We start from the raw sequence: 17,509 nt of genomic DNA on the forward strand, positions 1-17,509 counted from the left end.
TATTTTGTTGTAAAACTTAAATTGACTTTGTCCACCCCCCGCCAGGGGAACTTACTTAAAAACAAGTCCCGGAAACCAGTCCCAGGTAACAAAGTCCAAGTACAAGGGTGGGTCAGACCAGGTGGAGGTATTCAATCAGTGGGGGTGCATACTGTTTCCTAGCTACCAAGAAGTATGGGCCCCGCCCTTTGGGAGCCTTTTGGCGCCAATCCTAACCAAGGTGATAGGCTGGTTCAAATGTCTACTAGGGTAAATTGTAATTCAATTGGTCACCTAGCATCACCGTGGAGTTTCCTGTGTGTGTTACAATCTCATTGGCCACTTGTGTGTGGCCAGGCTCAACCACATGACCTTTGCTCTATAAAAGTTAGTCTGGAAAGCAGGGAGGTGGCCCCAACCGGTCTGTTTGACAGTTGGTCTGATTCCTGATGCTTGGCAAGAAATAAACCTTTCTTGACCTTTGCTTTGTATCAGTCTCGCTCCTTTAATCACAGACCTATTATTGGGGTACCCTGTTTTTGGGGGACCCAACAAGTATATACCCATTTAATCTTCATGGATACTATAGATCAAGAAAACAACCAAAAGGAAAGATACTGAGGGTCTGAACAACAAAATTAACAACTTCACCTAATGGGCACTGTAGAATCTTGGACCCAAAATTTGGAAAAATATATACTTTTAAAGAACATAAAATATTTACAAATATTAACCATAAAACATGATTAAAAAATGTTAAAAGTATCAGAATCATATAGACCACATTGTATAATCACAATACAATTAAGTTGGAAATCAGTTAAAAAAAAAACCAAACCCCAAACTCACATATTTGGGAATTTTAAAGCACATTTAAAAACACATAGATGGAAAAATAAAGAAAAGTAGAAAAATTTTAACTAAATAATAAAGAAAATACAACATTTCAACACTAGGGAGATGCAACCAAGGTGGCACTTAAAGAAAAGGTGTATAGTTTTAAATGCCTATTTTAAGGAGGAAAAAAAGAAAGTTTGAAAATTAATAAACCAGGCATTCAATTTTAAGAAGTTAGGAAAATTACAATGAGATAGAAGGAAGGGAAATAAGAAAGAAATAACAAATATAAAAACATAAATGCATAAAATAGAATTCATTCTCAATTAGAATTAGCTAATTCTAATGTTCAACGTCTCTTAGAATGAGAAAATGAAAAGAACAAGAAAAAGGACTATCACACACTTTCCTTCATGTTTAGTGTTTTTCTATATTAAGATCCTTAAGCAGATTTTACGAAAGGATGAGAGACTACTTCCTTTTTAAATGGTATTTATTTTTTTCTCACTATTCAAGTAACACATTTTCAAATGAAAATTTGAAAATATAGAACAATGTAGAGAGAAGAAACACAAGTCACAATCCCACTATTAGGGGATAATTATTGACTACTAACACTTAGATATTGTTCCAGTCTTTTTTGGTCTGTATCTGAAGATTTGCTCGTGTCTACATGTAACCGTATTATTAAAAAATTGATCTCACAGTGCACACATAGATTTGCATACATCCTTTTCCCCTTAAAACTGCATTAGCGGATGCTCTTTAAATAAAAAATGTGGGGTGATTCTGTTAATATTAAATATACTGATACAAATACTCTACTGTATTTGGCGGCAACCTGTTCTTAGACAATGTTTCCAATTCTGGGGTGGAGTTGTTCAGCTGACATCTACTCATGGCCCACTCAGGATATGGTGCCATATCGAATCTAAACAAGACTGAGACAGTCTGAATGTGTCAGAGAAACTGGTGGGGCTGACTTGTCAGAAGTCTGTTTACCAGAAGGTTAAGGAGTCATTGGGAGAACTAAGAAAAGTGAGTGATGAATATGACAAGTTTATGCTCTTGGTGGAGTAATCAGATACTCTCTGTATGTTAGCATCCTTTCTCAGCCTGTAATTACTTTCCTGACAGCAATGATTGGGTTGATTCATTCCTAGCTTCCTTGAGATCAAATTCTCAAGCAAGAAGGACCACTAATCTCATTTGGATGGTGTTTCACTCTTGGCTAAATCAGAGCTAGTTGCATGATGATAGGTTGCCCATGGCTTGGGTGCCCATCCCAGTTCTTCTAGCTGGGTCCAGGCATTGAGGTCATCTGATATATAACATGATTTGCTTTCAAGACACTTATATATCAGCAAACGCTGCAGTCAGGGCAGCTTCCTTTAAAGGAGGATGTGGACAGAGCAGGCACCAAGGATAGAAGCATGTTTCCTTCTTCCCCCCAGGCTGCTGCCCAGCTTTGGCACAGAGCAGGTATTGACAGAGCATTGTTGACAGTGTTCATGGAGGAGAGCAATAGGGAAGTGGCAGAAGTGTTATGGTCCAGTGCGCCTATGGTGGAGACAGGTGTTCAGCATAGTAACCATGAAGGGCAGACAGGCCTGGCATGGATATCTAATGTTGAGTGTCTACCATACCCACGTCCTACGTCCTAAGGAGGATGGAAAAATATATAACATTGCTGCTGTTCTCAAGGAGGTCATGGTAACTATAGGGTACAGACAGAAAGTTTCTAAATGTTTCACTAAAAAATTTTTTTCTATTAGTGTAGGTATTGGTAACTCCCTATGACATATGTATTGACTGGTCAATGACCACTTTCTTTAACCCATTGAGCATGCCCTCGACTGCTCATTTATTTCAAGGCTACCTCTTGTAGCCCACCACACTCATCATCAGGAGTGAGAAAATAAGGCTAAAGGCTCAGTTAGATTATATAAATTTATACAATTTATTTTGTCTTTCTGTCTCAGTACTTTCATTATTGAACACTGATTGAAGCATTATTTTATGATGTTTATAGATACTCAAGGTGGAAAAGCATATATTTAAAGATTGGATAAAAGCAAGCATTTTTAATAGTAAAAATGACGAGTTTTAAAATATGTTTTAATTATAAAAATGATAATGAAAACTTGGGAAATAGAGAAAAGTAAGAAGGGTCGCCTATCATCCAGACAAATGACAGTTGACATTTTTCTGTAAATCCTTCCAGATTGAGTTTTCTTCCTAAATTTTGATTATTTGGTGTTTGTCTTAGATGGTTTGTTTATAATGTGAACATAAGTTTGTAATCTGCTTTTTTAATTAACAGTATTTATAATTTTTAAAATATAATTTGTAATGACTGTGTAACATAATTTGTAGTGACTATATAATATTACAACTAATGTATTACTCTTGACTTAATCTTTCCCTGAAAGTTAGACTTTCAGGTATTTCTAATTTTCTAGAATATTAAATAATATTGTATTATTTGTATTTGCATGAAGTTTTATCTTTTATTCTTATTTATTTCCATAGTATAGATTATTGGGAATGGATTTGTTTGACCAAAGAATATGGATATTTCTGAAGATCCTAGCACATATTGCTTAGAAAAAATTCCAGATAGAAGGGTGACATAGCTGGCACTTCCAGTGAGGACTATAAATTTTATAAGAGGCTCAAAAAACATCAAACGGAGAAATCACCATCATTTGAATATTGCCTTAAGGTCTATATAGTAGATATGAGGCAGATAGATGGCATATCTTGATAGTGGAAAATATTCTTGTTGTCATTCAAATGATTCCAGGCTATAAAAAAAGAAAAAAAAGTGAATGAAGTAGTAAATTTGGCTTGATTAATGATCCATGACCCAAGTATCAACTTAAATTTATAGTGCATACTCAAAATATGATGAATTAGGAACATATCTACTTGAAATTTATAGGAAGGGTATACATTATTTGTTGTTAAATAAAACACAAGCTAACTCATTCGTGATTTCTCTTCACTCTGGACTTGCTGGGTAGTTTTAGCAATTTCAGTCATAACTAAATTAACATCAGTATTTTAGCAGATGAAACAAGTAGTTTTGAAGGGATTAAAAACATATTTCTCCACTTTAAAATGAACTACTAATGATTCGATATAAAGCATGATCATTAGGTTAATGGAAACAGCATTCAAAAGAGAAATTATTTCAATGGGATAACTTTGTGAGCCTTCAATTATCTTATGAACAGTGAAATTCTCAATAAATAGTAAGGCTTCTTTGTGCTTTGGGTTATTTCCACACAGAACACTGCACTGTGGCTCATTCAAAACACTTGTGCTGTTTTCACCATTCAGGACTAAGTACAGATTTTACAATTACTCCATTGATTCAATCTACATAGGCAAACCAACAGACACATGGGATATAAAAAATATATATATTGAGCTATTAGAGCTTGAGTAAAGATGAGGGCAGTAGGGATGGAATGAAAAAGATGGGAGGCTTTCAACCAGAGTCATTGGATCTTGGGTAGTGGGGGTAAAATGGAGGAGGTACAGGTGCCACCAGTGGTCTGTTACCTGGATGATGACCGAATAGGTTCCACACAGTATCTTGGATAACTGAGTGACTACTCTGATGAGGCAAACAAGCACCTGAAGTCCACTGAGAGCTATGAGAATGGAAAATAAAATGATGTTCCACTCCACTACATGTGCGGGTTCCAGGCACTCAGTCCACATGCTGGAATCTGTAAGGAAACTGAGAGAGAGAAGGGATATAGTCAACAAGACCCATGGCCAAGCCTAAATACTTGGTCCAAGTAAGAGGGCTACAGATGTTTATATGTTTGGGAAATTAATATATATGATTGAAATACATAATATTATTCAATGTGAATTAAAACATTTTTAAAAATTCAGATACATATATGGAGTATATAGCATGCACAAAGCATTGGGCTATGCTTATTTTATTTTATTTATTTATTTGACAGACAGAGATCACAAGTAGGCAGAGAGGCAGGCGAGAGAGAGGAGGAAGCAGGCTCCCTGCTGAGCAGAGAGCTCTATTTGGGGCTTGATCCCAGGACCCTGGGATCATGACCTGAACCTAAGGTAGAGGCTTTAACCCACTGAGCCACCCAGGCGCCCCTATGCTTATTTTATTTTATTTTATTTTTTGAAGATTTTATTTATTTATTTAGGGGTTAATATGAATATTCAGTGAAAGGTGTGTGAGAATGCTTTGGAACCTGTAAAGCCTGATACAGATACAATTTCCTGTTACCATTTCCCTAGACCCACTCCATATATCCTCATACTCTGAACTCCATCTAAGCCACCAAGGAAGCAATCCCTTCGAGATCCTTACTCTAGATTTCCAAGTACACGCTCTGCACGGATGAGCCAACACTTGGAAGTGAGATGACCTCCATGGTGTTGATTTTTCTCCTGGGCTGTGGCACTTATTTATTCTTCATGTAAACCACAAAGTAGTAAATGTACTAGCAGGGTCTGGAAGGAATGGAGATGCTATTTCTGATACTCCCTCCCTCCACAACCTCTTTATAGAGCTCCATCACAGCATTTACTTCCTTAAATTGTAAGGCCGTCTTATTGGTATCTGTATATATTTGCTCACTATGTTGTGTACTCTGAGAGCCCTACTGTGATTTATACAGCCCAGAATAGCTAGGCCTGACACCTAAGGCTGTGCTTGGCACATGGCAAAGACCAACAAATGCTTGTTGAATGGACCAGATTCAGGATCCCCAGCAGTAGCCATGCCTGTGACCGAGCCTATGGACTACCCAGCAGATGGGGACATAAGAGATTATGCCTGTTAACGATGTTAATCATAAAATCCAGCTAATTTTAAGAACTTAGTAAATCTAATCTGTGCTTTGCTTCCAGTTAATTGTCAGTTCTGTGAGGTAGAAATGATTTACAGAGGCTCGGGGATATCTGTTTCAGGTCATACAGTTTGGAAGTAGCAGATGGACGACGTGAACCCAGATGTGTATAAGCATCAAAGGCCTGTGCTCTGAGGGCAGTGTTCACTCTAAAGCAGCCATCTTAGCAGAACATTCTGTCAGGTCCGTGTGAGCTCCTAGAGGGAAGGAAAACTGAGTAATTTATCTTTGGTTCTCTAACACCTAATTCAAGGCCTGGACAGAGTTAATGTTCAAGAAATATTTGTTGAATAAATGTACAAACAAAGATCTAACTTGTGGGACTTTAACATTAACACTTGTTCCACCCAGAATTGGCCAAGGCTTGGAAATTTCTCTAGGATACCAGAGACTTCACTTCCCTTTATGGCTTCCAATGTTTTATCTCCATTTGTCTGTAGCTGGAGTCAGGTGAATATAGATATTAAGAGAAACTTTCAAGAGTAATGAAGAGTAATGGAGAGTAATGGAGGGGCATGTGGGCAGTCTGAGATCTTGCTCTGAAAGGGAAATCTTCTTTGATTTGGGGGTCAGCGATGTTCAGGGGATGACGGCACAAAAAATGATTTTTTGCACCCAGTGGGACTTTCTTTATTAGCGTCTCCTTTCCTGAGTCTCCTGACCTAAGAGAGAGCTCTGCTCACAGAATGTGGCACCTGGTGGAACTTTCAGGACAAGGCAGCTCTGGGCACAGAAGTAGATTTGCAACCCAGGCCTAGCTGAGCATGTAAGACTTCAAGTTGATGTGGGCTTTGAACAACAGAGCCAGTCGCAGGGAGCTGAGAAGAGACTGCAACTTCCCTAGGGATTGGTCCAGACACTCCCTCCATTTATACCATTAGAATTCTGGGCATAGGACAGGACTGGGAAGGATCTGATGGACCTCTCCTAAATCTCTTTCTGGGCCCTGCTGCTTCTAGAGCTGTCTCTACAGGTGCTGGCAGATAAAATGCCAGTGTGAGGTGTTCTGCGATCCGGTACTGGGTTCCTCAACAGCTAACTGCATCACCAGCCCTCTAAGTTAAGGCTGCCTTCCTAGACTCTTCTTCAGTGCACACTAGATCTTCTCCTGGCTCCCCCACAAATGCCTGCTCCTGGTCATGCCCCCTGATCTCACCCTGTACTTGGCTGCTCATGCTGCCTGGTTCTATCTGTGTTGTCCCTGATGGCATAGCATGGGTAACACCATCCAAGGTCACTGAAATTTTCTTCCAGCCAAGCCCCTTCCCATCTGTAACAGACCACACTTCCAAACTGGCCACACAGCAAGACTGGGGTATTAGAACCATTCAATTCCCAGGCTCCAGTAGCTGCCAGACCACAATAACTACAAAGCTTCGCTCTGAAATTCAGGAGAAACACAACTTTCATTTAGATATCTCCACATCAACCTCAAAATAGTGAATGCATATGACATTAGAAGACTGGCAGCGGTGCCTAGGTGGCTCAGCCGGTCGAGTGTCTGCCTTCTGCCCAGGTCATGTTCTCAGAGTCCTGGGATCCAGCCCTGTGTTAGGCTCTCTGTTCAGTGGAGAGCCTGTCTCTCCCTCTGCCTGCTGCTCCCCCTGCTTGTCCTCTCCTTCTCTTGCTCTATCTCAAATAAATAAATAAAATCTTGAAAAAAAAAAAAAAAGACTGCCCCCCCCCAAAAAAAAAGAAAGAGAGAAGGAAAAGCATCTAAACAGAGATCTATGGAGGCAGAAGTTGGTCTGAGTATTCCCACATAGAACCCCAAAGTTATCATGGAAAATGATCATAAGCATGAAGCCAGGTGTTTCTGGCTTTCTGAGCCCCTTGATTTGGAGAATTATTTCTTACCGTCCTGCAGTGCCTTCAAAGACGTACTCCCAGCCATCAGGAGTGCGGCAGTATGGACCCTGAACAAGGCCTAGAGCAGATATGACCAGGCAGTATCCAGAGAAAGCAATTCCAAGGGCAGAAAAGATCATCGACAGCAGTGTCTAAATTAAACATAGAAGAAGGAAGTCAGAAAAAAAAAGGAGGAGGAGGAGGAGGTGGAGGTTGGTGCCACAGAATGAGACAAGGGGATATTGTGGATAAATGATCAGATAGGTACTTTCCCCTACTCGTCCAAACCTACTGCATGCAGTCTGTGTGAATGTCCACAGAAAAACAAACATTTAATCCAAACCCATCTGATCTTTAAAATAAGTTTTAAAATGCCTTTTTGTGTGGAATTCCACAGAGAATACTAGTTAATTGACTACATTTCTTCCTTTCTTCTGGAATTTCGGTATCAAAATAATGATCAAACATTAATGCAGGGAAGGGGTGTGACTGATCAATCTGTATTTACCAAAGACGTTATTTTCTAGGTCAGGTGGGTTCTCTAAGAATCAGAAGCTAGGACCTTGACTTTTCTCATGTGAAGATGATATGTGGATACCTTCACTTACAGGAATCTGAGGGGAAGCATCAGGTGTTAGCCTATATGGCCATATTTATGTTCATGTGAGGAAGGGATTGATGGGGAGGAAGGTGTTTGCCTTGGAGGAGAGAGAACAAGCAGTGTTCCCAGGTAGATGGGTACAAGCAGAATTATAAGGTAAGTAGATTAGTGTGATCTAAGAGAGGGTTCCCACGGAGCATTAGAGAGAAGTTTATGAAGACCAGATAGACATGTTTGCTAATGCTGGGGAAATGGAGTTGTTGGACGCCACCCAGCCCTCGAGTTGCTTACAAAGTTAGTGCAACTCGTACCTGCAGGTAGAAGGTGGCTTTGAATGCTGGCTCAAGGAGGGCTGACAAATATATATTTGTATACGTATACAAATTACAGTGTAATGAGTGGATACAGTTGAAGCTTGAAATAAATCAGGAATAAGAATCTCTCTGAGTTACAGCTCCATGTTCTATTAAATGTAAAAGAGGTAGATGATTATACTACCTCCATAATAGGGATATTTCAAAGATTAAAGGGCACAATGGATATAAAAATTATTTCAAATTATAAATATAATCACAATATCATCTCTTATTCCAAGTACCTCTATTTGGCTGGTAGCTGTTTTCCAGAGAAAACCACCCACAGGATTTTGGCAGAAAATGAGACAACACAGAAGAATGAATAGCAAACAAGAAGTTAGTGAGGTTCAGGTCACCCCCAAAACATGGCATTTTAGCATACTGAATATCTTAAACTGAAGGAGCTTTAGAAAATGGCAGAAGCAGGATGGTCACTCTGACCCCTCCCAGCCCCTTCACCCTTTTTCTCTTAAAGAGCTTATAAAACTCTGGTATGCAAGTTACCCTCTCTGTACAAGGAGAAAAAGGAAGAGATGGGGGCCAAGAAACCTGTGAAAAAAAAACCTCGTTAAACTAAACCTTATCTTCCTTGTTACTTCTCCAACATTTACTACCCCTAGCCCAAACACCTCACTCTTGCCAATTCTTTACAAATCTGTTGTTGTTTCTTGCTACTCTGGTCACTTCTTCAGGTCTTCATTCTCTCATTAAGGCCCCCATGTATGCATAAAATTCAATAAAATGTATATCCCTTTTTCTTGCTCACCTGTCTTTGTCAGTTTAATTTTCAGACTGAGCCAGGGACCCTAAGAGGGTGGAGTAAAACTTTTTTCTGTTACAATATCTGGCACCCAACACGGGGCACCATAGCTCAGGACACCTTCCTTGGTACAGGAGCTACGGTTAAAGATCCTGGATCTGGGAGAAAAGCCACAGAAGAATTCTTGCCATGTCAGTTTCTTGGATCTCTGCTTGTGGGGGACTGGTCTAGGTTAGGTGGTAAGAGTCTTTTCCTTTTCAGATTCAGATTGGCGGGGAAAAAACACTTGTAAAGATGAGTTCTTTGGATTGTGACTCTGGTTAAAATTTGGTTTTGAGTTATCCCTTGGTTATTGATCCTTTCCCTGCCAGGAACAGCTGTCAATTTCCTGTTTGTCTTTTATTTATGTTCTGAGAATTTGACTTTCTGCCTGTCAGGCATGCAAATGCCAGTTCTTGAAAGCAGCCAACTGTCAGGTTGTGGTCCCCCCAAAATCTGCCATACAGAAATTTGGGCTGCACCCCACTGCAGCTAGGATCCCACCAATTGTCACCAGCTTTCAGGAGGAGTTGTCTAAGTTTCTTTTGCTACCTTGGAGAGTGATTCTGGATCTTGGGAGGGCTGCATCTTTTGCACTCACTTTGGGGACATCTCTTGCATCCCTGATTAAGTTTTGGTTTTGGTTTCGAGTCATTTGGTTTAAATATTTGAAATAATTTTTTAGGGGGCTGTATGGTCTGAAGTTGGCCAAATTAAAGGTTGATATTCACATCCTGATAGAAACTTCTAAAATTAAGTTTTTCTCTCCTGAGTAAAATGGAGCTCTGTACTCAGAGGGAAAGAAAAAATGTGGAAGGTTTTGTGAAATAATTACAAGAACATTACAAAGACACACTACTGTTAATCTAGAACCAAGAAATATTCGGACTTCCATCTTAGTTGGAAATCTTCTCCCTAATATAAAGAAGCAGATTGAAAATAGTGTAATTAGATGGGTAGGTCAGGATCATTCGGGCTGTGATCCCCCTCTTTGAGGAATTAAAAAACAATTGCCTTTGTTTTACAAATCTAGTCTTTATCGAACTAGAAATGTGTCCCTTAAAGCAATTCAAAGTTCACCTACCTATTCTTACCACTCCCCAAGCCTCCCCTATTCATCTCAAAATATCTGTAGTTGTTATAAAAAATCAGGACATTGTGAAGAGAACTACCCTGTGCTTCAGAAAAAGAAGGAAAACATTAAATAGTAATTATTCTATGCCTCCTGATAATAGATAAATATGCCACCAAATTCCTTCTAAAAGGAAACCTACATTCTCTACACCCTCTGAGATGCAATTCTTATGGGGCTCCCGCTCTTTGGAATGTAAACATTCTGGGAGATAATTAAAACACAACACACAACTGCTTGAAACTGAAGGACAAAAAAAGCAGGGCTGGGGGAGTGGGAGGGGTGGGGAGGTGGGGGAGAACAGGGTGCTGGGGGAGTAGGGGGGTGGTTAAAAAAAAACCCAACTGCTATAAAAATTCCCTCGCCAAAATCTAGTCCACAGCCTTCATAAAATTACTTGTCAAGGGCAGATACAAATCTTAAAAGCCTTCTCCACAACTCAGTAAAAAGCTTTAGCCATCCGAGTGGGTAGCCATAACTTGCTCCACAGGCCAGAAACACAATTTGGACTCTTCTATAAACTGGTAAATTTCTTATCAATGTACCTAATACATGGCTAAAATTTAAAAACAAAGGCCATAAGATCTCTATGTCTGTCTATATGTTTACTTATACCTTCATATGTGTGTTACAGATGTGTGATATTTTTCTACCTCCAGATGGTATTACCAAAATAATTTATAAAATCTGTCAAAAGAGTTCTATTCTAACTGGCGTAGAAGTAAATGAGTGCTCATGTAAATTAAGTATTCTTAAACACAGAGACTAACCCAAAACAAATTTTTTAAGTTCGCACAATCTGGGATAATCTTTGGTTAAATAAAGCTATTTTAAAAATTGTTGGGAAAAATAAAAAACAAGCATATCTTCAGAGTTGTCAGCATTAAACGTATCATAGTCATACAATTTTATTTCTACCTAGAATTACAAGTCAAACAAACGTAGTATCTCTGCTAGATCTTTAACAATATAAAACTATCAATTCAACCTATAAACGAAGCATACACTAAAAAACAAATTGCTGAATGTATGTCAAGCATGGCAACTGAGAGAGAGAGAGAAAAAGTATGTATGTTTAACTTTTTGGGTGCTTTGTTTCTATGACATTTGATGCTTGACTAATATATATGTCACAAAATTTGTCAACAAGAAAAATAACTTAAAATAATGGCTAACTTTGTCTCTTGTGTCATGAAATTTGCATGAGTTATCTACACATAGTTGTTAAGTATATGGGTGATAAAAGTTTATAAGTGAATTTTTCAACAATGATTAAGTTTTATAAAATCCATTTATTTTAAAATACCTTCCAAAATCTTTTTGTTAACTTGAAACCTTAAAGTAATACAAGTTGTACTAAGCGAAGTTAAATAATGGTAATTCATTGAATACATAAGTCATTTCCAAATAAAATAAATGACTGAAACATTGATTAGTGAACATAACCCTATATTTGTCTCTCTTTTAAAGAGGAAGTAAAGATATTCAGGTCTATTAGTAGATATGTTTTGTGCTATACTGAAAAATTGTACAATGAAGAAATGTATGCTTTAGAAATTATGAAATAGCATACTCAAAAATTTGCCAATCAATGAGATGTTGGTATCTATAACATTCCACAACAGCTTACTTCCTGGTTTTCACCAGAAATTAAAGTTTCTTTTTTTTTTTTTAAGATTTTATTTATTATTTGATTCAGAGGGAGAGAGAGAACAAGAGAAGGAACATGAGCAGGGGGAGTGGAAGAGGGAGAAGCAGGATCCCCACTGAGCAGGGAGCCTGATGTGGGGCTGGACTTGAGCAGATCCCTCTCTTCCTTAAAAAGAAATTGAAATCTAATGCTTACCAGGCTCAGATCTCTCATTTCCATCAGGAGGTTGGCTCCTGGGGCAAATAAACTGGGACCCCTATTCTAAAGCCCTACCTTGAAAGAACCAACCAGGGAATCCGGATAATCCCCTCTCCCGTCCTCCTGCTTTTCCCATTGAGATGCCAGCCATCTCCTTTGATTTGATTATGAGACGCCATCCAGACTCCACTCGTCTGCAGCGTCCGTTTATGCTGGAGATGCTAATAGTGATTCAAGGCAAATTGGACACATTTATTTTTATTATGAACCTAGCGGCACATACGGTTGTTTTCTAGAGATTCCCTGAGTATCAGAAGTTAATGTTTACCTGAATCTATTGTTTCACCTAGGCAGTTTTGAAAGCTTTCCATAAGTATAATACCGGCAGTTACTGGAGGAAAATACATACACCCGCAATGCACATGCACACGCAGGTGCACAGAGCGTCTTTTCATTCTTCAAATCCTCACCAAGAGCATAGTTCTAAATTTAGCAGCTAATTAAGTCTTCCAACGCCATCTGTCATAAAGCTAGACATGTCATCTCAACTGCCCATTAAAATCTGTTTGCCCCTTGGACCAACTAGCTCAGGGTGTCTGGGGGTGGAATTCCAGCTCCAAACTCTCAGATGATTCCAATGTGAAGCCACGGCGGCCGGCAGCCACGGCGGCCGGCAGCCACGGCGGCCGGCAGCCACGGCGGCCGGCAGCCACGGCGGCCGGCAGCCACAACTGCAAGATATGCCTACCAGGCCTCTGGAAAATTCCTTTTAGTTAATACATCACACAATCTCTCTGAGCCACAGGTAATTCATATGAGTAACAATGATCTAATTCCCTGGGTAAGAGTGAAAAAAATGTGCTATGCAAATATGATTAAAAGATGATAACCCTGAGGAGGAGAAGGACAGTGATGAAAATGTAGGAGCCCAGCACCTGCCTGCTGAGCACAGGCTTAGAAAATTGGTTGTATTATTCTCTCTTGATTCTATTTAAATTATTTTTGAAGCCCCATTTAAAAAAAATGTACATTGTGTATATCCAACACATGGATAAATCTAATCATGCTGACTGACAGAAGCCAGATACAAAAGACAAATTTTGCATAATTCTATTTACATAGAATACAAGCTAATCTATAATGACATAAAGCAGATCAAAGATCAATGTTTTGGGGGTGATAGGAATGTTCTGTGTCTTGATCGTGATGGTGGTTGCCTGGGTGTATTTGGCTGTCAAAACTCATGAAATTGTACAATTTTAATGGATGCCATTTACTGAATGTAAATCAGACCTCAATAAAGTTGAAAAGGGAAAAAAGTAAACTCATATTATTTTCTAACTCTATGTATCTTTAAATCCTGAACTTCTGGAAGAACATCAACAGTAAACAAAGACAGTAAACAAAATGGAAGTTGGATTTTTTTTTTTTTTTTTTTTTTTTTTAGTAAATTCTTGGGCTCTGAGTTGAAAGGGTTACGGAGAGGGGACAACAGTGTGAATATTTTCTCATTTCTGAGTGAGAAGAAAGCAAGCAGAGCCCACTCAGCCATCCTCAAGGTACTATTGCTCTTACCATGTATTTTTTGCTGCAGTTTTCACTCTGGCAACATTTATAGTTGTTATCATTCTCCAATGCAAGAAGAACTGTTGCTACTATAAGCATCTGTAGTAGGGAAGAGAGGAAATATCAGAAACGGAATACTAGTCATAATCAGAGCACAGTGATTCTGAGCAGGAACTGTGGGGGCAAGTGGACCCGGGTTCAAAACCCAAAGCTGCCATTTTCTAGCTGTGTCAGCTTGAGAGTCTTTCCCTATAAAGTGGTGTTGGGAACTCACCTCGTTGGGTGGTCAGGAAGTCATGTGTGTAGAATTTTGAACATAGTGCTTGATTTAGAGTAAGTGGTTGATAAATGTTAGCTATTATTGGCATGGTTATCAGTCATCAAAAACTAATGATTAAGCAGTAAATGGTGTAGACATGGGAATACCACCCCGCAGCAAACCTGCATTTCTCACTGACTCAGTTGCAGAGGTCAAAGGAAAATCATTCACCAGACTTTGATGTTTGCCAGCCTTTCTCCATTTACTGCTCTCTGGGAATGCAAGTGAGAGGTACAGTTAATCGGAATTACATGTCTTAATTCAAAGTAAAGTCAGTTTGTTTTGCCCAAGCATTCAAATCATCTCAGGTTCAAATCTTCAAGTGTGTTTTGTCTCTATCCAGCCAACAGACTGGGAGAATTCAATGTATTCTACTTCCTTTTCTTGGTAGCCTAAGGAAAGGGCTCAAGTTCTGTAAAGAACATGGGTTTCTTTTCTGTTATAGTTCCTTGTTTGGGCAGGTATGGACCATGAGTTGCTTCTGACAAATTCTCCACCTATCATTTACTCCCAGTGTTCTGGACTGAATCCTGAAGCAGATTTCGTTGTTATTTTACTATGTATAGTCAGCATTTCCAGTTTCCAAATTCATCAGCTTTCGCTTGTCTACTTATTTATTTATCTACATCCCTCTTCTTTCTCTTAAAAATATTTGATGTAGTAACAATCATGTTTTGCAGGGATTCCCTGACAATGGAAAATAGAGAACTGATTCTTTTCTAAGTTTTATATTTTACACAGAATATAAACCAGAGTCTTACATTCTCCTCCTTACAACACCACTAATTATCATAGATTTTAGTAGATTCTAATTTAATCTTATTAATGCCTTGCAACCCTTCTATCGATTCCAGTGACATATTGAGGGAAACAATGATGAGAGAAGGCATAGTACAACAGGTACAGTAACTAGCTTCATTACAGTACTAGTGGGAAATAATTAGACCTAGACCCTGGAGTCCTGTGTCAAAAGAGAAATACAGGCATCACTCGTGTTGAAAAAGAAACTGCTTTCTTTTTTTCATTGTGAAATTCTAACTGGAATATAGGGCTCAAGCATAATGGAGGAACATTACCCCAAATCCCACCACCCTCACATGTTTTTATGTATATACTCCCAGGATATTACCACATGTGTATATTTTGCATAGTTATAACTTATTCACAATTTTTTGTATCATTTCTTTTTTGCTTAACACAAAATAATATGCATTTTCCATATTATTGCATCTTCATAATTATCATTTTCAATGCCATAAGAAGTGAATGTTCCACAATTTTTTTGACCAATTCTGTGCTAGGGAGCTCTACAAATTACTTACTATTATAAATACTGCTGCCATAAATATCTGTGTATGTGTATCTTTCCTTATTATGGATTATTTCCTCAGAATGAATTCTCAGGTTTAGGATTACTGAGTCGAAAGATATAAGCATTTTCATGGATATTAATACAGCATATCGAAATCTTCTCCAAAAGGTTTGCATTCACTTATAGTACAATCACCAAACATTCATTACGTACCTATCTATCACACAGCAACTTCAATAGCGTTGATTATCAGTACTTTAAAGTTAACTAACTTCGTGTGCAAAATAGTAACCAAATGAAAACTGCTTTTCATCATAGCTATTCAAATATTATATTAATTAAGCACCCATGAAGATGTAAAGATAAATTGTAATCCATTGTCTTTTATGTCTTTGGTGATATAGTAAGCTTATAGCGCACAATGTGCTGTTTTTAGAAATGATATGATCAGGAAAAGTGTTTTTTCCTCTGACTTGCCAACATGATTTACTATCAGCTTGTTTTTAAAGAGCACAAATTCATCAGCAAAAACATTCTTGGATTCTTACTGTAAGTAATTAGATCTCATTTCAAAAACACCCCCATTATGAGGGGTATAATATCAGACTATTTAATTATGATCTGGCCCATTCTTCAACAAGTATTTATAATCACAATATTCGTTGGCTATCTAATACATATCAGCCTCCATCCTGGGCACTTCTTTCATGAGATTTTGTTGAATCCCCACAATCACCCTAAAAAGTAAATGCCATCACTCCCATTTTTCAGATGAGAACCCTGTGGCTCAAAGACATTGAGTCATCTGATCAAGGTCTCAGGGTACAAATGGCAGAGCTTGTATTTGAACACAAATTTGTCTGAATCTCCCAATCTCTGCTTTTCCCATGTGGTCTCAATATCTCTCCAGTCTAGAGAAATCATGAGGGCAGATAGAAACTATTCTGGAAAATAGCTCTGCCACTGGACATCAGACAGCTTAAACCAACACACAGCGTTCGTGAGGACATATTTCCACCGGCTGGCATCCCACAGACTTTCATTAGGTCTAATTTCCTGCACTGCTGAAGTCACATAAATCAACAGCTCATCGAAGACAAAGCTACCCTCCCAAGCCCTCATGGACGACCTGCCCCTCTACCCCCACCCATCTTCCAAATCCCAAACCCGGGATTAGTCCAGTGATTTTTCCATTATTCATTATTTCTGCTAGGAACAAGACAAAGCTTAGTAAAAACACTCCCTTCTGCAACCCAAGTCTCCAAAGTCACACTTACCATGATACCTGAGAAACAGATTCCTTCAAAATACCACACGTAGTTGGTGAGTTTATTGCTGGATGCATAGGAAGTTTGCCCATTTGGGAAATACAATAATATGTTCACAATTATGCTCCAAAGTGCAAGCGGAATCAGCAGACCACTTAGGCAGCCTCCACATTTCCGAGACCCCATTTCCCTGCTCAGAACCTGCAGGAGATTTCAAGAGTGTAGAATTACATAAAGCCTAATTTGTTTCCTACCTGTCCCCCCCCTTTTTTTTTTTTTTTTTTTTTGAGATTACCTACCACGTTCTGGGTCAGAGCCCTTCACTTCATATTCATGAGAAGCCCAGGGCTCGGACAGAACTGCAGCCCACAATCTCTGGTGAGAAATAGTGGTTTACTGTTTGGAGAACAATAGACAATGATCTAGGGCTGAAGAGCTGAGCTGGTCTTCATCCTGTGCCAAAGGAATGCGGTGTTTTTACTGCATTTGAAAATAAGTCATTTTCCTCTGGATTACAGCACGAAAGCCTTAACCCTGAGCATATTTTAAAGAAGGAAGTTGGGGCAGGGGTGGGGTTGGAATCGAATCTGGCAAATTTAATCCAACGGTGAACAGGGGGGCGAAAGAGGAAACTACCAAGGGAATTTACGCTAGAACAGACTGTGTGGTGTGTTGACTTTAGGCTTCTGCCCTTCCTTCAGGGTTCTTTATTTTGTGCTCACTATTCACCAAGCTTTGT

The 17,509-nt window shown here is 38.9% G+C and overlaps 1 protein-coding gene across 1 annotated transcript; it reads right to left on the bottom strand.

Annotated features, from left to right (window-relative positions):
- Positions 1 to 2,469: 2,469 nt before the first annotated feature.
- TM4SF18 (transmembrane 4 L six family member 18) lies at positions 2,470 to 17,280 on the bottom strand. Its single transcript, XM_032852457.1, has 6 exons — positions 17,070 to 17,280; positions 16,780 to 16,971; positions 13,881 to 13,970; positions 7,578 to 7,720; positions 4,387 to 4,567; positions 2,470 to 3,623 (listed from the first exon to the last, which is right to left on the bottom strand). The coding sequence occupies exons 2-6, from the start codon at positions 16,954 to 16,956 to the stop codon at positions 3,609 to 3,611; spliced, it is 606 nt and encodes a 201-aa protein (XP_032708348.1). The 5' UTR covers positions 16,957 to 16,971; positions 17,070 to 17,280; the 3' UTR covers positions 2,470 to 3,608.
- Positions 17,281 to 17,509: the final 229 nt, after the last annotated feature.

This window comes from Lontra canadensis, unplaced genomic scaffold (assembly GCF_010015895.1).
Source record: "Lontra canadensis isolate GAN:19392208 unplaced genomic scaffold, GSC_riverotter_1.0 scaffold6, whole genome shotgun sequence".
Lineage (NCBI taxonomy): Eukaryota > Metazoa > Chordata > Mammalia > Carnivora > Mustelidae > Lontra > Lontra canadensis.

Coding starts and splice junctions, on each gene's coding strand:
- TM4SF18 (XM_032852457.1), bottom strand. CDS start 16,956: ATGGGGTCTCGGAAATGTGGAGGCTGCCTAAGTGGTCTGCTGATTCCG. Junction 13,971..16,779: donor TCTGTTTCTCAGGTATCATG/GTAAGTGTGACT, acceptor TCCCTACTACAG/ATGCTTATAGTAGCAACAGT. Junction 4,568..7,577: donor TTTGAAGGCACTGCAGGACG/GTAAGAAATAAT, acceptor TCTCTCTCTCAG/TTTCCTTACAGATTCCAGCA.